General features: G+C 36.4%; 7 protein-coding genes across 9 annotated transcripts; 3 read left to right on the plus strand and 4 right to left on the minus strand.

Moving 5' to 3' along the window:
• Positions 1-744: 744 nt before the first annotated feature.
• On the minus strand, positions 745-2,990 carry LOC114940697 (DNA repair protein RAD51 homolog 1). Of its 2 annotated transcripts, XM_029315438.2 has the most exons (3): positions 2,560-2,990; positions 1,832-2,044; positions 745-1,726 (listed from the first exon to the last, which is right to left on the minus strand). In XM_029315438.2, exons 2-3 carry the CDS (start codon positions 2,030-2,032, stop codon positions 791-793), a joined length of 1,137 nt encoding a protein of 378 aa, XP_029171271.2. In that variant the 5' UTR covers positions 2,033-2,044; positions 2,560-2,990; the 3' UTR covers positions 745-790. The 2 variants fall into 2 exon arrangements, with proteins under 2 accessions (XP_029171271.2, XP_029171264.2); XM_029315431.2 differs by lacking the exon at positions 2,560-2,990 and having other exon boundaries at positions 1,832-2,273.
• LOC114940131 (N-acylneuraminate-9-phosphatase) lies at positions 2,714-9,542 on the plus strand. Its single transcript, XM_029314657.2, has 3 exons — positions 2,714-2,933; positions 7,535-8,018; positions 8,290-9,542. Exons 1-3 carry the CDS (start codon positions 2,811-2,813, stop codon positions 8,475-8,477), a joined length of 795 nt encoding a protein of 264 aa, XP_029170490.2. The 5' UTR covers positions 2,714-2,810; the 3' UTR covers positions 8,478-9,542.
• On the plus strand, positions 2,867-6,778 carry Neurochondrin (neurochondrin). Of its 2 annotated transcripts, none has more exons than XM_029315331.2 (2): positions 2,867-2,933; positions 3,368-6,778. In XM_029315331.2, the coding sequence occupies exon 2, from the start codon at positions 3,987-3,989 to the stop codon at positions 6,222-6,224; it is 2,238 nt and encodes a 745-aa protein (XP_029171164.2). In that variant the 5' UTR covers positions 2,867-2,933; positions 3,368-3,986; the 3' UTR covers positions 6,225-6,778. The 2 variants fall into 2 exon arrangements, with proteins under 2 accessions (XP_029171164.2, XP_029171157.2); XM_029315324.2 differs by having other exon boundaries at positions 2,869-2,933; positions 3,363-6,778.
• LOC114940638 (uncharacterized) lies at positions 8,978-12,562 on the minus strand. The gene is made up of 6 exons (XM_029315375.2): positions 12,352-12,562; positions 12,037-12,278; positions 11,621-11,904; positions 10,728-11,070; positions 10,192-10,551; positions 8,978-10,088 (listed from the first exon to the last, which is right to left on the minus strand). Exons 1-6 carry the CDS (start codon positions 12,392-12,394, stop codon positions 9,792-9,794), a joined length of 1,569 nt encoding a protein of 522 aa, XP_029171208.2. The 5' UTR covers positions 12,395-12,562; the 3' UTR covers positions 8,978-9,791.
• A 247-nt stretch (positions 12,563-12,809) lies between these two features.
• Positions 12,810-15,601, minus strand: LOC114940709 (solute carrier family 66 member 2). Its single transcript, XM_029315450.2, has 4 exons — positions 13,999-15,601; positions 13,716-13,852; positions 13,367-13,583; positions 12,810-13,281 (listed from the first exon to the last, which is right to left on the minus strand). The coding sequence occupies exons 1-4, from the start codon at positions 14,205-14,207 to the stop codon at positions 13,089-13,091; spliced, it is 756 nt and encodes a 251-aa protein (XP_029171283.1). The 5' UTR covers positions 14,208-15,601; the 3' UTR covers positions 12,810-13,088.
• Positions 14,968-17,855, plus strand: hfw (leucine-rich repeat domain-containing protein hfw). The gene is made up of 8 exons (XM_029315386.2): positions 14,968-15,381; positions 15,465-15,726; positions 15,824-16,141; positions 16,219-16,388; positions 16,476-16,658; positions 16,732-16,890; positions 16,966-17,085; positions 17,178-17,855. Exons 1-8 carry the CDS (start codon positions 15,373-15,375, stop codon positions 17,448-17,450), a joined length of 1,494 nt encoding a protein of 497 aa, XP_029171219.1. The 5' UTR covers positions 14,968-15,372; the 3' UTR covers positions 17,451-17,855.
• Positions 17,792-21,312, minus strand: ais (DExD-box helicase 52). The gene is made up of 11 exons (XM_029315366.2): positions 21,052-21,312; positions 20,336-20,566; positions 20,065-20,250; positions 19,734-19,989; positions 19,583-19,655; positions 19,296-19,499; positions 19,121-19,211; positions 18,910-19,032; positions 18,671-18,821; positions 18,260-18,335; positions 17,792-18,168 (listed from the first exon to the last, which is right to left on the minus strand). Exons 1-11 carry the CDS (start codon positions 21,136-21,138, stop codon positions 17,973-17,975), a joined length of 1,674 nt encoding a protein of 557 aa, XP_029171199.1. The 5' UTR covers positions 21,139-21,312; the 3' UTR covers positions 17,792-17,972.
• Positions 21,313-21,456: the final 144 nt, after the last annotated feature.

Below are 21,456 nucleotides of genomic sequence, written 5' to 3' on the forward strand. Positions count from 1 at the left end.
TGGTTCGAGTCCAGGCTAATAAAATCCTTTAATTTTACCAAAAAACTTTGCCTCTAGTGCGAGTTCAGGCTAAAATCCTTTGATTATACGTGTAAAATAAAAATTGCATTAAATAGAATCATTATAAAAACAATACAGATGTAAAGTAACATTTCTCAATATGTAATTCAAAAAGCAACCTATACCATGTAAATAAGTAATAGGAATTGATAGAACTTTAATAAACATTTGTATATGCTAAGTTAGAATGAAGTTGGAGTTGCTCTTGAAATTCTAATTATCAAAATATATCATAAATTATCCACAATAAACTAATATTAATTACTTATTCCTTAAAAACTAATTTGCGCAAAGTATTTCTAATCTATCTTTAATGATATAAGATATCGGTTCCTAAATAATTGTTTAAAAGAAATGAAAAATAATGCTTTGTATAATTTATATCTTATATTTAGCCATAGATATTACAATCTTGTCATATATCTTTTAAAAATCTTTTAAGAAAGACATATTAATAGAAATAGTAAGAAACATACCGTACACTTAATTTTAGTTATAATTAATTACTTTTAACTCTATTTAATTGTAATTAACTTAATAACTAATTTTAATTCTTCAATGAACTGTTATTGTGTGTGTCTCGACCTCCAATTTTTTAAATCTCTTTATAACAGATATATAATGATATTTAACACGCGCCCACACGCGAGAAAAACAATTTATATAAATAAATAAAAAAATAAATTCCATTTTTTTTGCATATATTTCTTATACTATTCAGTTGACAAGTTTATTCCTGTACATCACCTATACCATCTGGGTTTATTGCAAAGGTCGCTTCACTTTCTGGTAAACAAGGTGAATCGTATACTTTACATATCCTACTTTCACCTCTGCCTTTACGCAAATACAATCTGGTTGTGCTTGAATGTGCCAAGATATGACCACCGATAGGTTTCTTCTGATCGCCACCAAACATACTAGCAGCTCCGTCAACTTGTGCAACTACCTGATTCGTTATAACAACAGCAATCCCGTGTTCGTCTGCCAGTCGTAGCAACATTCTGAGGAATCGCGCTAGATGAGTCTGTCTGGCAGATAATTCGCCTCTGCCGGTATAATCAGTCCTGTAGAGACTAGTCGCGCTGTCGACTATCAACAAAGCGTATCTAGCCTCTGTCATCATAGCACTGGCTTGAACTAGTAACTTAGTCTGATGATCGGTGTTGAAAGCTCTGGCATAAGCGACATTCTCCAAAACAGCTTTTCCATCAATCTTGTACCTCTCAGCAACTGCCACCAATCTTTCTGGTCTGAAAGTATTCTCTGTGTCTATGTAGAGGCATCTTCCCTCTGCGCCACCCATACAAATTGGTAGCTGACAATTTACAGCAAGAGTATGACACAACTGGGACTTTCCTGATCTGAATTCTCCAAAGATCTCTGTAATAGACCCAGTCTCTATTCCACCACCTAACAGCTTATCCAATTCCTTAGAACCAGTGGTAACATAGACAATATTTGCACGTGTCTGATGTATTTCTGTAGCACTTTTAAAGCCCATCATGACAATCTTGGAGGCTTCCTCCAACAACTTATCCGCTTTAGCCTCGCTGATGCCCTTGATGAGTATGATATCCTTCTTTGGAGCATATGCCACCGATTCAACGGTATAATAACCGGCTTCCTGCAGCTTCTTGATGTCCCCAGCTGTGATGCCATTTTTCTACGCGATAACAAGTAACGAAACAAATACGAGAAACGTGTTCAAACATGCACGGCTATGAAAGCATTTCGTCATTTCGCATGATATGATCAAGATTAGACTTACCTCTAGTGCCTTGATCAGCTTTGCCGGAGTATAATCGTCTAACTCATCCTCCGTTTGCACATTCGCCGTTAATGCTGACGCTGTCGATACCATTTTAATTAATGTGTCCTGACAACCTGTTGCCGAAAAACACCTCACCCTCACTGTCAACGTTTCACAAATACACTTTTCCGCCAAAATGTTTGAAACTTCGTGTGACATGCGCAGCACGAACTATGAATTTTAAGAAAGTCATCACGATGCTGAAATTCTCAACGCTCTTGATTAGTTCTGCCATTTTGTAGGAAAAAGAAGTTCAGCCAATCCAATAGAGTTTGGACGCTTGACCAAAAATGGCGGCCAACTGTCAATTCATGTTACTATTTTTGTCATTTTTTAGCAAATCATAACAAAATGTCAAAATAGACATATAAACTGAAAAGAATGGATATTTGATATTTTTTATACAAATTTAACGATTTTAGTGTAATTTCGAATTTATGACGTAATTCGGACACGTATAGTATATATATAAAGAAATTCTTGAATATACACTTGCAGACAGTATAAAGCGCATTGTTAAAAGAGGACAAAAGCAAAACAGCTGTTTGACATTTGACCAAGAATGCATCAGACTAAAAATACTCGACTCTCTCTATTGTCTTCTTTTATTAATATATTATAATCAATGCCTGCAATATAAGAACATTTATTTACATTTATTTAAATATAGGTCAATTAAGACTCACAATTTTTGATTTCTCATCAAATACAACCTAGAACGCTAAATATATGCAAGATCATCCGTGATGACGTTTCCTTCTCGCGCAAACAAATTAAACTCCCTCCCCCCTTCATTCATATCAATATGAACGGCTAATAGTCTATATATTCTTAAGTCGATGGTATTGAAATTTATGAAAGACACGACACGTGTCGTCATTTGGGAGCGCAGTCGCTAGGAAGCAGGAAGCTACGGAAGATCGAAGGGGACAGCGATATGGAAACTGCGTTCCGCAATCAACACAATCGGAGGCCCCTCTCGTCCTTGAGCACGGTGTTCTTCGACCTGGACAATACCCTGATGGAGACGAGGAAGGCGGACAGTCAGACTTGCCGCAAGGTACGAGAGGCACCACACCTTTGACCCCGAGTCCCCATCCCACTCCTCCCGTCATTCGTAACTCGGGCATTTTTTCCTCCGAATAAAAAGCGAAAAAAAAAAAAAAAAAAAAAAATGAACTTTTGATCGCGCGAGCGCGTCGACTCGCTCCGCACTTCACGTCGTTTATTTACTTGCCGATGCGTATACCCGCGTCGCAAGAATAGAAATCGTTTTCGCATCCCTTTCCCTCTCCCCCTCCCTTCTCGTGTAATACGAGCCGACTCCCTGATATAGCTTTTGCTTTCTCTACGGGGCGACTATTTTCGGCATCGTACCCTCTCCTCGGATTCTCGAAATATCCTGAGGATAATTTTTTTTTTTTTTTTTTTTTTAGCTGCACTTGCATCTTTCACGCGATAAATATATTTTTTCTTTTTTTTTTTTTAGTGTAGATGTAGGCGCGAGAAAAGGTGCAGAAAAGTGCAGCTAAAATCTGCCAAGTACAAAGTTCGCTGACAAAGTTCACCGCTTGCGAAAAAAAAAAAAAAAAAAAAAAACAAGCTATTTTAAGATCGAAGAGATCGATTGTCTCGTCGTGACGTCAGAAACTATCGTTCCTCTATGGGCGAGTAATCGATTCTCGAAAGACACGTGAGGTGTCCTCCAGAACAGTCATATTCATTTTGAGGTTATTCGTCGAGATCGGAATATCCTCCCGACAGCGGAAACTTCAAAGGAATACTTTGACAGATGGGAGCAACTGCGCGCTCCACGTGCACGCGATTGGTCGGACGGGTTATTTTCGGCCTGCGGTGAGTGTGTCAAAGGGCAAGGCTAGGAAGGGGAGTCCGGGAGCTCTGCCAGTTGGCTCCCGACTATGCTACGCGCCGGATGACAGCCGGTGACGCTCGTCCAGAGAACGACAGACGTCGAGAGACATCGTCGATGAGCCTGGAACAGTGATATAGAAATAATCGTCAGGTTTGGACGCGGAACGCAGACGTACGTCTTCGTCTTGTTCCTTTCTTCTTTCTATCTCTGCACCTTGTAATATATAATCCAACTTACGCTATGAGTATTCCCGAGGGCGTTGCGAAATGCGTGGCCGTGCTGAAGGCGGTGGACACGGACTCGGAGAAGTTCGCCGCGCTGTTTATGGTCACCAAGCTGGTGGACGGCAAGGATTGCACCCCGGCCGCCAAAAGGATGCTCTTCGAGGCCATCGGGGCCAAGTTCCTCAGGAAGTTGCTGTCTACGAAGAGCGTGCCCGTGGATTGTCCGCCGCAGGTGTACAAATCCGTGGCGCTGTCCGTTCTCTCGGCGTTCTGCCGGGAACCCGAGCTGGCCTCTCATCCGGATATGGTGGGAAACATTCCGGCTCTCCTGGAGATAGTGTCGCAGGCTGACGAGGACGCGCCGGACGACATGTTGATCATCGTCAGCGAGGCCTACACCTGCTTGCAGTGCATCGCCCAACAGCCTCCCGGACAGAAGGCGTTGCTCGAACAAAAAGCGATCCCGAAGATGTGCGAGATTTACGAGGAGAAGAGCTTCCAGACAGACGAGGCGTTGAACATCCTCGTCACTTTGGTCAATACTTTTGGACCAGAAGCCTGGGACTCGACGGACACCGCACCTTTCCACACGATTATGAATAAGATAGCTTTGGACTTCGAAACTGATCATACGGAGAGGAAATTCGAACTGTGTATCATTTTGCAGGCTCTGTTACAATCTTGCAGAAAGGAAGTGATCTCTTTCGCAACGGCGAAGGAGGAATCTTGGCCGCTGAGTATTCATAAGGGTCTGAGCGATATTCTAGGATCGAAAATAAGCAAGAAGCAGCGTGATCCAGCCTTGAAACTCACGTCTGTGATGATGGATTTGCTGGGAGCAGATTGGGCCATGATGGATAAGGATAAACCAAAGATTTACTTTTTATTGCTCATTCAGTTAGCATCGATCGAGGTCAGGATGCAGTTGGAGGACAAACAATTCAAGACTGTCGTCGACAACGCCGATTTGATCACGGCATGTTTTATCATTCTCGAAGTTTCAATCGGTTACATCGTTACGGATCAGCTGGATTTAGAGAAGAAGGAAAAACAGTCATTGTACACAGCTCTGAAGGGCGCCTTCGCGGCCGTCATCGCTCTGCTGAACTCCGTGTCGAAGATGAAGCCTTTGACGAATGTGAAAGATAAGATCTTCGTATGCGCTCTTGTCCGAGTGCTTACAGCTTGGCTGGCGCAGGAGACGAGTGCGATGCGTCCTCAGGTTTACGCCGTCTTGCCATACGTATTGACAGTGGCCAACGATACCTTTTATGCGCATCGAAACAGGAAGTTGGCCGAGAAGGCCAAGTCTAAAGCTAAAGCGTACGAAGGGACATCAACCGGCGAACCGATCGTTCACGATCCGATGAGCGAGGTCGACATCCTGAGATTGTTGTTACCTGCTTTATGTTATTTAGCTGTGGAAGAAAGCGCCAGGAAAATTCTCCTTCAGCACAAGCAGGACGAGGTCTTATTCGAGTGCTTGTCTTATCACTGGACCATCGTGCACTATAAGAGGCCCCCGGTGCCGAGATCGGAGCGTCTGAAGCTTCTGCAGGATGGTAATCGCACGGAGGAACTGGATTTGCATCTTCTAGAGGAAATGAAGGACTCGAGAACCGCGATGGTGTCTATTTGTAACGTCCTGATGAACATCACCGTGCTAGAGTCCAAGTTGGTGGAGGAGTCGCCGACGTTCATCTCTCTGTTAAAGTTCATCTACAACAATCTGCCAGAGTTGAAACAGATCCCGGAGAATCTCGTGCTGCACGGTCATCTGGCGGTCCTAGGTCTGTTGCTGATGAAGCAGCAGGCGAAACGTATTAAAAAGAATGACTTCTCGATATGTCGTTACATTCAGGCCACTATAAGATTCCTATGGGACGCGTACATCATCGATGAGAGCAACGATCCCACCGAGCTAGTGGTCTCCATGTCGTACAAGGAACACTGGATGGAGTTGATGGAGCTCTGGTTTCTGGGTATGCAGACGATGGCTGGTGTGTTGCAAGTGATACCTTGGCTGTCGCAGTTCACGGTGGAGTCCGGCTGGGCGGAGGACATCATCGAAACGCTGAAACGAGTGAAGATCGGCGGTTTGGAGCCGAACGTCAAGTCCGCCTTCGAGGATTTACTGTGCCACTTGGAGAAGGCCGACGATAGCGTCGGGCCGGTGCTGAAAAAGAGCGGCGCGTTAGTAGTCTGCCGGAATCATCGCATGATGGAGCTTGGGAAACGTCTTTTCGGGGATTAGACCCGAGAACTTATATTTATCACGTAACTCTTTCTGATTCTTATATCGAGCGAATGATGTAAAGAAATTTTATATAAGCATATTGTAAGGAATTGATCAATTGGAGAGACAGACGAACAGTTAATTAAACTTTTGTATATACGAAAAAGTAGCTTTGTAAGTATTTGCTTTTCTGATATTTTGCGACTTGAGTTTATATATTGTATCTACCCCCCGCATATGTGATATTCGAAATACGTATGCGCGCATAGTCCAGTGTAAATTTAGACGGCATCACGTCTGGAAATAGTTTCCTGGCAAGCAAGAAAGAGACGTCTCGTGTGACTTTATAAAATCGCGTTTATACGAAAGATATACTTATTTGATTTTACATGATGCTTTACTTATACTTTGCTTATGAGGTGTAATCAAGTATATACTTTTTTTTTATTTTGCTGTGTACATTGCGAAAATTGTTTGTGTTGATGTTATACTTAATTTCAAAATGCTTCAATGCCAAGAGATTTTGTAATGACAGAAAAACACTTTCCTATTAAATAGAAGAATTTTGTAAACATTTGCTTAATTTAATCATTCCATGATCCACTCTATCACTGATGCCTGTGTAACACATTTTCTTAATGAAGTTATTTTTAACAAGATATTAAAGAAAGATTACTGGATATCAATTTTATATAAACAGCTGGTAGTTGATATCTATGTAAATATCAGATTGTCATTTTTAAATTTTTTCTTAATATCCAGAAATCTTTTACCACAAGTTATAGGGTTTGAAAATAATATATCATGCTATTGTTGTTGTTGTTGGCACAACTGATTTTGTTGTGATTACAGCAACCGCGGGTGCCACTTCGAGTGTCCACTAATCGGCTCGAGTAATTCAATGAATCAATGCATTTTCTAGGTAATCATTAATAATGAATTAAGTGCCCTATAAATATTCCTATACTGTATCCTGTCGTCCTGAGACCTTCGTTGATTATAATGAACTCCACATTCAATATTCGTCTCTTTCACATTTTAACTACTTTATATATACTTTGTCTATTAGGAAAAGTCACTTTTCTCTCTGGCTAACACTTTTAATTTCTTTTTCTTTAACGGAGAAGGGAGACTTTTTTTACTTTGCGATTTCTTATAAGCAAGAGAGTCATTTACACAGTGATTTATTATGCACATTCTTATTGAGTGTGGAAATCTTATTCTTTTATCTCTTTCTTTACATTTTCAGTTCTTCATTCTCGTCATTCTTTATCACCAAACATTTACATAGAGTTAATTCTATTGCGTATACCTGCATTTACCTGCAGCTAGCTGAGGAATTCACTCGGGATTATGGCATCCCGGAAGAGGCGTCTGCCAAGATAACGACTGCATTTCTGAAACAATTCAGAAAGTGTCCGGACAACGCGACTCTTACTCTGGACGCATGGCGTAGCATTCTCTGGAGCAAGGCGCTGGGCGACAAATACTCGTTCTTGACGAAAAGGATTTACGAAAGATGGCTCTATTTAAGATATCATTACCTGGCACTGGCACCGAACACGATTTCCATGTTGCGTCAATTGAGAAAGAAGTATCTGATAGGCCTGATCAGCAACGGTCCGTCAAACGCTCAATGGGAGAAAATACGTAAGCTGTCGCTAGAACAGTACTTCGATATCATCCTGGTGTCCGGTGATTTGCCGTGGGAGAAACCGGAGGCGGAAATATTTCATAAGGCCTGCCACTTTCTTAACGTGAGACCCGAAGAATGCATCATGGTCGGTGACAAGTTGGAGACCGATATTTTAGGTAAAATAAAATCACAAGCAATTGTTTAACTATCTGACTATCTCATAATTATCCAGAAGAAGATAGCAAAAGAGATTGCTTAAAATCAAATTTGTTTTAAAAAAACAAGAGTTCAATGCTGTAATTTCAGCTGTAATCAAACAGTTTTAACAATCTTAGAATTATCCAGATGGAGACAGAAGAGAAAGAGAGGTAGTTTAAAGTTAATTTATTTTAAAAAAAGGGAAACAGAAGTTTAATAATAATGAACTGTATAATTATCGATATACAGGTGGAATTGAGGCTGGACTGCGCGGGACCGTGTGGATACCTCTTGCAGATAAACCTCGTCTTTTGGGAGACGATCCCAAACCAGATTTTACGATAAGACATATAACAGAACTTATGCGCATAATAGACAGGGGTCCAAACGCGCCGGAACTTGAAGACTGTTCTTCAAACGCGTCCGATGGCAGCTAATGAGTTGGATACATGTGCCGTATTAATCTTTTTTAACGCTATAAGAAAACGACTCAATAGTTATAAGCAATTGTTAGATGAAATTTAGTTTTTTATTATGTTGTTTGTACTAGTACACGCACATTATATACGTATTATATATTTTTTCTTTTTCGAGTTAATGTTTTCAATATGTTTTTTTTTGTTCTATAGAGTAGTGTTAAATTGAGAGACATTTTATTATATTAATTTAAAAAAAACTATATAGAAAAAATATAGAATTTTGATGAGTTTATTTAGGGAGTCTCTATAATCTGTGAATTTTTTTATAGAATGTTCATAGAATGTGTGTTAGTTTATTTGTACTAAAAGTATCAAATGCATAGTACAAAAGTTCTCATAATTCTTATAATTAAATACGAAAACGTGTAGTTCGAAAACAAATGAAATTTATTTTGATGTTATATTTAACATTTTATATAACTTGTTTTTGCATGTAGGTGACGAGAGAACCACCGCTGTTATATTCGTAGTTGACATTTATTGAATTCTATTACAGATAGATACCAAATGAGATATTATTACTTAGTTACCTTCTCGATATGTTAAATAACTGTAAAATACCTCAGTTATACCGGATAAAGGGAATGAAACTAATGTACAAAACAGAATGCACAAGCAGAGCCAATAGATGTAGATAAAAGCGAACAAAGTACATAAGACATATCGTATGCAGCTATTTTTTCTTTTCTTTTTCTAGCATGAAAAAATTATGCTATAATATGTATATTAAAGATATGTCCAGAGGATATATCAAATGTAGAGATCTCCTACTGTACAAATTCATAACATGTATATCTGTACATAGATATTTGTATATCTGTACATAGATATGCACAAAAGGTTGTACATGTACGGGTATAAATATAGATATCTATTTTTCCACTGTGTGTATATTTTCTGAGAGTTCTCTGTTGTAAGAATTCACTTGTTGAAAATACGACAAACAATTCTCAGACAAACGTGAAATTCAATGTAAGGAAACAAATATACATATATGAATAAAAGAAACATGTACATGAATAAGATCAAAGTGTATATCTTGATTCTTATACTACATTATTAATATCGGCGATTTTGTCAATTTTTTTACCAAGCGAACTAAATAATTGCATATATCCAATGTTTATTTCGTTGCTAACACAATGAGTTATTCAAGCATGATATGCGTACAAAAGCAATATGATAACAAATAATGCATTGAAATTAAATGTTTCTTGATAACAAAAATAGAAACAAGTTTCCGGTGAAACCCAAAATATTTAACAGTTCGGTTCACGAGTCCACCTTGTCGTTTTCGGATATAGTTTGAGATTCTACATTTTCGACTATAGTTTGAGAGTCTATCTCCTCTTTTATTGTTTCGACTGTCTCATCTTGTACAGACACTAAGTTCGATGTTGAAGAGCTGGCTTCTTGTTTCTCTGAATCCTTGAGCGAATCATCCGCGACAGAATCATAGGTGTCCTCAGCTATTTCGATCTTGGGAGAAACCTGTCTGTCATTATCTCGTAGTTCTTCTGGCTCGTCCACTTCCAGATCTAAAGGATACGCTTCTACATCTGCTTGCGGCTAAGTAGAGAGGAAATAATGAGAATCACCCCAGATAACAAGCATAAGTCATTTTAATGTCTAATGATGTCAGTTTGCTACTTGGAAAAATTATTTATCTTACCGTGTCTCTGCTCTTGTGGCGCAGATTCTTGCAGATATGTTGAACCTGTTTGGGATCGATGCCCACTTCCACCAACGACATCAGTACGTCTCTCTCCGTGACGAGTAGATCGGGATTCGCGTCGATCAACGTCACTGTTCTTCGAATGCTCGATCTGTCAGTTATTTTCCGATAAGACTCCAACTTCTCCATCACCTTGTTGTCATTCAAAACTTTCGGTGGGGTAGGCGGTCTGATTTCCAATACGCTCAACAATTTTTGCGCGTGAATCAGATCCTCCAGTTCATCATCTGTATCTGAATCCTCGTCCATCATGTTCAAGGAGATCTTTAACTGATAGACCTCGTACAGCATTTTATTCTGGGGAGCAAAGAAAAGATTTGTATGTCCAAAATCTTTTATATTGCAAAAAATAAGAGCGACTTAATAATATCGTCAAAAAATGTGGAGATCATTTTTTTTTAAGTTGTAAGATATTGAGAAATATTATTGAGACTTTTCGCGTTTATACAATAATAATACATTATTATTCATACCATGTTTAGTATTCCTTTATATCGATCAATATGCTTCTTGAACACATTTCGCAGATCATTATTGGTATAAAGACCTTTCTGTATTATTTCTTTGGTAATGTCGTAAATGAATTTGACATATTTCTTCTCTTCCTCTTTTTGGGATAAAAGTTGTTTCGAAACGAACTTTGATTCGCCAGATTGGTTGTCGTTTAAACAATCAAAATCATAGCACTGTGAGGCATCCGAGGAGCGACGATCGTTCATTTCTTGCATCGGGGAATGAGAGCCTGTTTTAAATACCGAGTCTAATGCAGTAGTTGTGCAAGGGACGAAGAACGAATTTTTGTCGTATCTACATTTTCTATAGAAATAAAAAAGAAAAAGGATAAAAAATTCAACTTAAATGCAAATATTTTGAATTTTTAAAAGCACGCAAACCTAAGTAGCAAAGAAATGTATAAAAAATGTTTAAATCTAATTAAAAACTCATTTTCGAAGATATTTTAAAAATACTAAAATAATTAAATTTGTTTCTATTCATTTTACATTAACATTAAAATAAAACGTTTTTTAATGAATAAGTTTATAATATTTGAGTTTGAAATATTTTTATTTATTTTTTTGCTACTTGGAAAATTATGGAAAAATAGAAAATTTTGAAACCCAAAGTGTAAAATAATAAATCGAAAAGATTTTGATATATAAATGCAAATTCAGGTATGAAAAGGGCTAATAAGAAATTATATAGATTCAATAAAATTATTTTTTATATTATTTATATATATATATATATATATATTATTTTAAAAGTTTCTCTATACTTTACATTTAACAAAATAAAAGCCCTTTCCATATTTGAATTTCCAAAGTGTAAAGTAGCTCGAAACTTTAATGTTTAACACCGTTTTTACCTCTGTTGCGAGTAACATGTCGATGGACCGATTTCATGAGGGATCTCTCGCATGGATTTTAATTCTTTTTTTGCACAAACGGAACTCGGTGTAAACTTTTTACGTTTCAATGAACATGTAGTCACCGGTGATGCCATTCTTCGATTCTTCAAAGTCGATCCGTGACCCATTCGATCACTATCTTCGCAATACTTTCGGTCACTACAAACTCTTAATTGCTGATGATCTGGATTACAATTGCAACAATCCAGATGCGCCGAATTAAAATTCATTCTTAATATATCCTGTGTGAAAAATTTTAAAGTACCAACATTTAAAATCATTGTTATAGAATGTCTTTGAAATTGCGCGATTAATTAATTAAAAATTCGAATATAATTTCTCAGAGCTAGTACATGTTAATTATAAAACTTTACCATTGGATGATGCAGAGTATCATAGGCCAATCTATCGATCACTTCGTCTGTTACTTCAGGACGCGCACAGAATCTCTTATCATAGATTTCTTGTACCTTGCACCGCTGATTTTTCTTCAACAAATATTTTTTATTTCTCGAATCGACTACGCTCTTCGCAGATAAAATGCGTCGCAAATGCGAGCTCATCGAATTATACGCCGTCAATTGCTGGAAATAGTTCTGTCCCGTTTGATTGTAGGCTACAAATAATGATGTACAATTTTAATCATGTTTTTCCAATTTGAAAATTTTTATGCAATAAATTATACTCACTGCTGCTTTTTAGATTAACCTCCTTTCTCATGCATTTTGTCATTTCTGATGAAAAATTCAAATATACAATTTTTCAGTGATTACAGTCTAATGAAAAATAATTATTGAAACAGAAGCTACTTTCTCTCTTAAAAAATTTTGAGCGATGTAAAATATGATTCGGTGACGTTAAAAATTTGTCATTGCTTCCTTAAATGAAGGAAGCTATGTAGCTATGCCATGTCTGCTCATTCACAAAGTTTTTTTGTTGGCAGTTCGTTACTAGGCAACGGACACGTGTTAGTTTCCCGCCATTCGTCTGTATATTCTCATTAAAAAATTTGAAAGTACATATGTATAATGCTTATATACAATTTAATATAATGTAATAAAATATAATGTGTGATAATTATACTTAAATGTAAAATGAGGAACTGAATGGTTACATTTGGTACTGAATGTGAATAATACATTAAATATAAATTTTATAAAATGATTATATATATATATATATACATTATTCTTTTATATATTAATTGACAAACGTCTAAATCGTTATCAAAATATTAACTGCACTTTGTTTGGTAAATGTTCGGAAACTTATTCTATTTCAGATACATATACCTCGCTTTGCGATTCATGTTTAATGAATATAAAAATATATTCTCTTTTTAGATTTTGTTCAATTTCTCGGCATTGAGAAATAAAAAAACTCTGCATCCACAAATCTAGATGAGAAATAACTTGCTGAACAATCTTCAGTCCGATCTTATGGGAGCTCTCGTATGTACATTGTTACTAGTTTTATAAAGGTACACTTGTGCTAAAATTGCGATATCAATCGTAACTTGAAGAGCACCACACACCTGAAATTGCAAGGGTGTGTCCCTCAGAACAAAATAACACGTTTTGAAAACATCACCCACAGTCCACATCGCCACCATAGCTATACTGAAATTGTAATAAAATAAATTAATCTGATTCTTAGAGAGATATGATATATATGCTTTTTTGTTTATCTAAATTTCTCATTTACCTCATCCCTATGGTCGATTTGTTAGACGAGTTACGAAGAAATTGTGGAACTCCTAGCATAGCCTCTGTCAATACCGCTGAGAACCCAATAATCTCAATAAATATTGGTATATCCAAAAATAAATATGTTAATAGGCCGCCTGTACCAGCAAACAGAATCATGAAACCTAGGTAGGACTTGAAGTCTGTCCATTTCCAAAAAAATCTAGTGTCAAAATCTGCAAAATAGAAAAATCTATCATTAGACCATTTATATATAATAATGCATGCACACTCTTATCAGCATATAAGAGTGTGCACACATTATTATATATAAATTTAATTTTCACAATAATTAAAGTTTTCTCCACCTGTAAGTACACGCTCTTTTGCTTTGATAATCTGCGTTCTGTTTTGCACATTGATACAGAGTTTAATCATAACAAACATCGCCACAATCATAAGTAAACTTTGCAATAACAGTGGAAGCTCATAACGCTTTCCAAACCTGTAAGAGAAAAATAATGTCAATGCAAGCAAGGAATACCTTATTTGATATGCTTTATTCTTATTGTTCAATGAATAGAAATGGAATATGGAAAATTATGGAAGAATACACGCTTGATGAAACATCATAATCATGTAGGTACAAACCAAAACAATATGCGGAGCGTGTTGGCGATTAGAAGGGTGAGACAAACGTAGAGGGAGAATCCTTCCGCATCCTCCTTCCTCTTGATCTCCTTGTATTGGGGTATATACGGTACAACTGCGCCGAAAATTAGCGCGCTAGACGCGATCCAGCTGACCACATTCTTCAAGTTTAGTTCGTACGGGTCGTCCATCATAACGTGTTTCAACATATCTCTGTGCACCGCTGTAATATAATATGTCACATGACGAGAAAGAGGAGAGAATCATACATGAGACTTTAGGTTATAAATTGGCCATTCGTCCTCTTTGTCATCGTCGTCGTCGACGTCCTCGTGGTATCACCAATACATGCCGTATCGGTGTCCATATCTGATATGATTAAATGACGTCGACAGGTCCAATTTTATAGAGGGGAGAGAGAAAGATCAATTTTACGTCATCGAATTTGACGTCTCTTTGACGTTTCCGCTCGAGACGGGGCGTTTTTTTTCTTCCTCCTGTCCGTTTTTTCTTTTCTTTTCTTTTCTTTTCCTTTCTTTTTGTTCTTCCTGTCAAAACTGACGTTTGAACAGTTTCACAGATGATCTTGAGAGGTCTCTCTCAATCTCGAGCATAGTTTAACAAAAGTCTCTAGATATTCTCCTCGACTTTTCGCCGATTGGTCGAGAGCTTCTTTAACCAAAAATGGCGAAGCCAATCAGAAAATTCGAAATTTTAAACCTGAGAAGATTTCTAGCCTACAAAATTAGAATAATTACAATAATTACAATAATTACACTCAAAAATAGAAAATATAAAAATATGCACATATTTATAAATACATCGAGCTTATTGTGAATTGCAAAATTTATGCAGCATATTAAAATATACATATTATCATCGCGATGCGAATAATCATCGATAAATAGCATCATCAAAGTTCCTGTTAGAAAATAACAAAAAAAAAATAAAATTATTTTGAAAAAAAATGATAAAAAGCACAGTTGAACATAAATATAAATGTTCTACACTCCCTTCCTTCCTCATCTATAATTGACGTACTCGCGCGTCAAATGTCAAGTCAAGAGCGAGTGTAATGAACGCGCGCGAACCCTCCGACCGAGCAATTTTGATTAATCAACAGGTCAATCCGGACGACCCGAGTGCGACCGCGGTTAAACGAATTAATTCGTTTGTGCTATACGAAAGTGCGAGGCCGAGCGCGAATAATCAAGTATGCTAATTGAATTAGCCCCGGGGAAAAACACGCTGTTGCAGCGCCGTTAATTAAAGTGCATTGTCACAATTACACAAAAACAGCGATCTGGACGAATTAATTTTGAGTATTTTGACCGACGAGTCGTCTTCGCGGATCGATACACCCTGGAGCGATCGATGTCGAAAGTAAACTGTCATTTCGCGCGCTTTTGAAATATTCACATAGCTATGTATTTTACGATAACTGCAATAATTGCATTCGTATGCAGATGCAGTGGTTAGCCATGATAATGTGTCTTTGCGCTGGGATGGCCAGCGCGCGGACGGAGGAGGAGGATCAGCAACAGGCGGCCAGTGGAGTTTCTAACTCCCTTCCAGAGCCGTGTTTTTATAGACAGCCTGTGGACTGTCCAAAGTCATCTGACAGATGTCCATGCAAGAGGATCACCCTCGCGAATGGACCAGAGGGCAACGCTGCGCTTTGCTGCAATATAAACGAACAGACTTTAGATAATGGCCTTAATTGCATAGGTGAGCATCGTGATGCGAGGAAATCTCTGGCTTGAATCTCGTCGAATGATAAAGTTACATGTGACAAATTGTCATTACAATCTCTATTTTGCTGCAGGATTTCAACATTCAAATATAAGTTATGTACATATACGTAATGCAACGTTGGATGTATTCAATGTAAGCGAGGTTCGTTGGAGGATGCTCGAGTCCCTGGCTATAACCGATGGTAGGATTAAAAAGGTACAAGGACAATTTCTTATGATGACGCCCACACAGTGCTTGAATCTCTCGAATAATGCGCTGATGGAGGTAGAGAACAATTCGCTGATACGATTAGCGCAGCTCACCACTTTGGATCTGTCTTATAATAAACTCACTCACCTTCCAGCTTTGAATACGATGAACGGACGGGAATTCTGGCTAGATATTTCAGGTAAAATATCAAACACTGGTATCTCTTCATGGAATCGTATACTTGAATTAAAATATACTCTGCCTCTTTCTGTAAAGGAACAAACACACTCTCATGCCATGATGTATATCAGTATATCAATAAAACGGGTGAAAAGCAAATCACTTTCAATCGTGAAAACGAGACAGTGTGCTCTTCCTTGGCGACATGGCATTGGTTCAATACCACTGAACGTGTACCTCTTACACAAGTGCTTTATCTGAGTTTGGTATGTTTCAATACATGTATGTATGTCTGTATGTGTGTGTAATATTGTAAGATTTCATTCATAATCTGAATTAGTTTTGATTTGCAGCTGCAAACGGAATGTCCAAAAGGTGATACCTGGCAATGTCAATGTGACATTAAAAGATTGGATATTATCGAAGGCAAGCCACCTACTCATGCTGTAAATGTAGATTGCAGTAATATGCAATTGACGGAATTACCCGAGAAATTGCCACAAAACACAATATCGCTTAATGTTTCCTACAATAATGTATGTTTGTAATACTCCTTATACTGTGTATCTATTAATTTCAATGTAATGTAAATTGTTCTTTTTTTTTCAGATCACAGTTCTAGATGACCTGAGCACTAATCCGTGTTACGAGGATCTACGAGAATTTTATGCCGACTATAACAATATTTCTTCGATAAACAAGCTGGAAGGTTCCAAGTTTCTGGATAATTACGCTTTGTTAAGCTTACGATACAATAAAATTAAATCAGTGAGTGAAAAAGCACATAATTTAATTCTTTGAAGATATCAAATGCAAATCCTAATTGTAACAATATATGTTTAGCTGCCAACATACATATTAAGTCCAAGTGCACACAATAAAAACTTCATGAGTTCAAGAAATTTAGTCAGACTAGGAGGCAATAAATTGCATTGTGATTGTAATACCGCAAAACATTTAAAGGTATGATTTTTGTAAGCAAACGAAAAATTAGACATACAAGTATAAAATATAATTTTAATGACGAAAATAATTTTTATTTTCTTTCGTTTTAGGCATGGTTGCAAACACGAATACTGGACTCCGATGAAGTAATGTGTGAAAATGTAAAGGACAAAGTTGTTGATCTAGAACCATCAAAGATGTGCGTGTATCCGGGAGACTGGACGGATTATATATATTATATTATTGCTACTGAAGTGATACTTTTAATAGGCTTGATAGCCAAAGTGACGTATGATTATTGGGTATTCAAGACGGCAGGATATCTTCCATGGCCAGCAAATAAAATGCCAAAATTACCGTGCGATTGGCTGTTTGAAACGTAAATCGCCTTTTAAAAGCTAGTGAGATTTGCCAATCTGTGAAAATGTACAATAAAATAATAAGATAGGTTTGTTAGGGATAAAAAAAACATCAATTTCGTGCCTTTGGAAAAACAAATTATACTATGTCAATTATTCAGTACTCTGTAATGCAGTGTACTATATCCAAAGTAATCTCTGCTTACAAGTCCATGACAAAGTATTTTGATAAAAATATTACTGTTTAAAAAGTATATACTTATATATACGATTGTTAAAGATTTGCATTAAAATATTTATATATATACATATACAAAGGAATGCCATATTAAATAGGGATTTTCATGTAAAAATACTACAGTATATTATGTAAAAATGCTAAATCATATTGTTATATTTGAATAAATTATTTATACAAAACTGTTAAAAGTTCAAGACTACACATTTATTCAGATATCACAAATAGAAAATTCTTCTCTTTTACTGAAAGTCTTGCATCTATTTTACACAATATGTAAAAGAACCATATAATTATTCTATTCACTACTACTTCTCTGGCTCTAATTTCTTTTTGTTTTTATGCGATTTCCACTTACGTCGGTTGTACGTGGGGCCGGTTGAGATCCTTTCGCGCTTAGGTGCCGAATGCTCGAGCTTACGTCGTTCTTTCTTATTGTGCTTCTTCAGAGTCAGCAGATATTCCGGTACATAACATCCGGAATCGCGTATGATTGTCGCAATACTAGAAGAGAAACAAGGCACGCAATACTTTATATATCATTGCTTCATTGTGATACATACAACTTGGACACAAGAGACAGTATAACACGTACCTCCGTAAGTTCACCTTATCTTGTAAAGTAAAGAACGTTACGGCCTTTCCTTTGTGACCAGCGCGGCCAGTACGACCTGGAAAATTAATTCAAATGAGAAAATGATCACCTTCACAGACTCAATGTCATCCTGTTTCTTTAACATGTTTCGTGAAAATGCAATCTTACATAGTTACATAGTGATAAGACGAATCGATAACTATTCTTTGTACTCTATGAAAGAACGTGACTTTTTTCTCTATTTTTAGTACCGTCAATATGCAAAATAATTCACAAAAGAGGTGTGTCAAAGTTCCTGTTTGGAGTATGCTTAACAATAGCAGGAGGAAGGAGAATCAACTCCAACGCGTAATATTCCGCACATTATAAAGAAATGGGATAACATTGACCCAAGTATCCATTGATATATACCTATTCTGTGAATGTAAGAGATAACGGATGGCGGGAAATCGTAATTTATAACGAGATTTACGCCTTTGAAGTCTATACCTCTACCCATTAGTTCTGTACAAATCAAGACCCAGATATGTCCTTCTCTGAAGCCGCGTACGGTATTGTCCCGCTGGAAAAATAAAATATGATAAATGCATTACAATTTTTTACGAACGCAATTACGTGCGCGAAAGTATTTCCTTGTTAACTATTATTACCTGCGTCGTTGTTCTATCGGCGTGAATAACGTCCGTCATTATACCGTCGAACATAAGCTCCCAGAAAAGTTCTTGAGCTCGCTCTCTACTTTGTACAAATATCAAAACTGGTGGTGATATACCCTTTGTTAATAATGAAAAAAAATTATAGTCATATACCATCTTCAAAAGTATATTAAAGTATTGCAATTAAATTATTAATTGATCGTACTTTCTGAATTATCTTTCTTAATTCCAGCAATTTGCCTCTTTCGTCGCCAACAAACACGAGTTCTTGTTCTACCATATCTGTAGCTGCATTTCTATGGTAAGTAGAAGAAAATTATTAATAATTTTTACTTTTTTTTTAAATTTATTCAAATTTAAAATAACATTTATATTTATACCTATGTCCAACTGTTATTGTCACAAGTCCTTTCATATTATGGCGACACCACTTTGAAACTACAGGGGTGTTTGTTGCACTAAACATAGCCCGATGTAAATTTGTATTGGTGCAAGCTCTTGTAATCTCGTCTAATTGTTCCCTAAATCCGCGTATCCCTTCTTCAAAAAGTTTATCTGCTTCATCCACAATCAACCATTCTACGCTGTAAAAATAAACAAATATTATGTCAAAAAAAAAAATCAAATCATAATTATTCAATGAATTATAATTATTTGTAAGACGTACTTGTTTAATGAAATGGCTGGAGGATCTTGATTCAAAAGAAAAACCAATCGATTTGGTGTAGTAATTAGAATATCTGCAACAAATTTGTTAAAAGTAATAAAAGTAAAAAATCAGAAATTCCTATCAAAATCCTTGTATCTACTGCACTCACCAAACTTTTGCGAGCTTGAGGATCCATATTTGGTAAGAGCCTGACTTGCTTTGCCAATTATGTGAATTCTAAAGTCATAACCATCACTCAATTTCAGGCATTCTCTATATGTCTGTTTGGCCAATTCCCTTGTAGGACTTAGAATGACAGCACGAAAACCTTTCTTTTGCGGTCCTCGTAAACTATGAATGACAGGTAACAAAAATGCTGCAGTTTTCCCTGAGCCTGTTGGAGCACAAGCCAATATTTGTCTACCCTGTTAACAATGATAGAAAAAGAAACTAAAATATCTGTAATTTTATTTATAACTTTGTTGTAAAACTGTTTTTACCTCTAACATACACGGCATTGCTTGCATTTGTATCGGTGTAGGAACCACATATCCACTGTCTTTCATATTCTTCAACAAGTTTTCTGACACTTGATAATTCGTCCTTAATTCATCAAATTCTGTAATTAATTTAGGTACACGGCTACCCGTAACTGAAATACGATTCGCATTCCTCATTTGATTTATCTGAAAAATAAGAAGCGTTTTAGATACAATCACAGAAATTTTCTGTTTACTTATACATATTTAGTTCATTATATAAATTTCACACCTTTTCTTGTTCCAACTTCAATAGCTTGTCAGCAGTCATGACTTTTTTACGTTTCTTATTTGGAACATTTTCATCTTTCAAATCGTTCAACAATGTTATCTCCTCAACATCCTCGTCTTTATCTTCAGATCGCTTTCTCTTTCCATTATTATCATGCTTTAGCGGTTCATTGTTTATATTTTCCTTCTTAATGTTTGCGTCATCTTTTTTTAACGGTTTCGGTTTTCGGAACTAAAAAATATAATAAATAATATATAGTATGAAAACACGTGTATATGCTTAAAATCTAATCTAAGTTTGATTAGAATCCTAACCTAATTTCTAAGAATTGCTCAAAAATATTGCAAATAAATTTAAGAAAAAAGAACAAATAATTAATTACCAACTGAAAAATATTATAATAAAAAATATAATAAATAATATAATATGAAAATACGTGTATATGCTTAAAATCTAATCTAAGTTAGGTTAGGATTCTAACCTAATTTCTAAGAATTGCTCAAAAATATTGCAAATAAATTTAAAAAAAAAAGAACAAATAATTAAAACCAACTGAAAAATATTATAATAAAAATATAATAAATAATATAACATGAAAACACGCGTATATGCTTAAAATCTAATCTAAGTTAGGTTAGGATCCTAACCTAATTTCTAAGAGTTGCTAAAAAATATTGTAAATAAATTTAAGAAAAAAAGAACAAATAATTAATTACCCCAAATAATTCTGCGCCTTCTGGAAAGCGTTTGAAATCGAAATGACAACCGCGTGTGAGCTTTTTGAAAATATCGTAAGCATCCATGACGAAAACTATTCAAACCATCCGAACACACGAACGATCGAGAATGAAATGGAAATGGAAAGTGAGCTTGAGAGTGTATAAGGACACTGCTGCACAATTCCGTAACCTTTTCTAAAGTGAAGACGTGAAAAGTTACAGAGCGATAACCTGCAGATAAAACGAACAAACCCAAGAAATATTTAAAAATTTTCAAATTTTAATGAACTTTTGATCAGATTAGATTAGATTTAAATTGATCAATCGAAGCAAAGATTTGAAGCAAGGAGGCAACAGAGAATTGAAAAGGAGAGCTTAAAATTTCAGCTGAATAAGAAAAGA

Source organism: Nylanderia fulva, unplaced genomic scaffold (assembly GCF_048542155.1).
Source record: "Nylanderia fulva isolate GAGA-0341 unplaced genomic scaffold, ASM4854215v1 Scaffold6, whole genome shotgun sequence".
Classification (NCBI taxonomy): domain Eukaryota; kingdom Metazoa; phylum Arthropoda; class Insecta; order Hymenoptera; family Formicidae; genus Nylanderia; species Nylanderia fulva.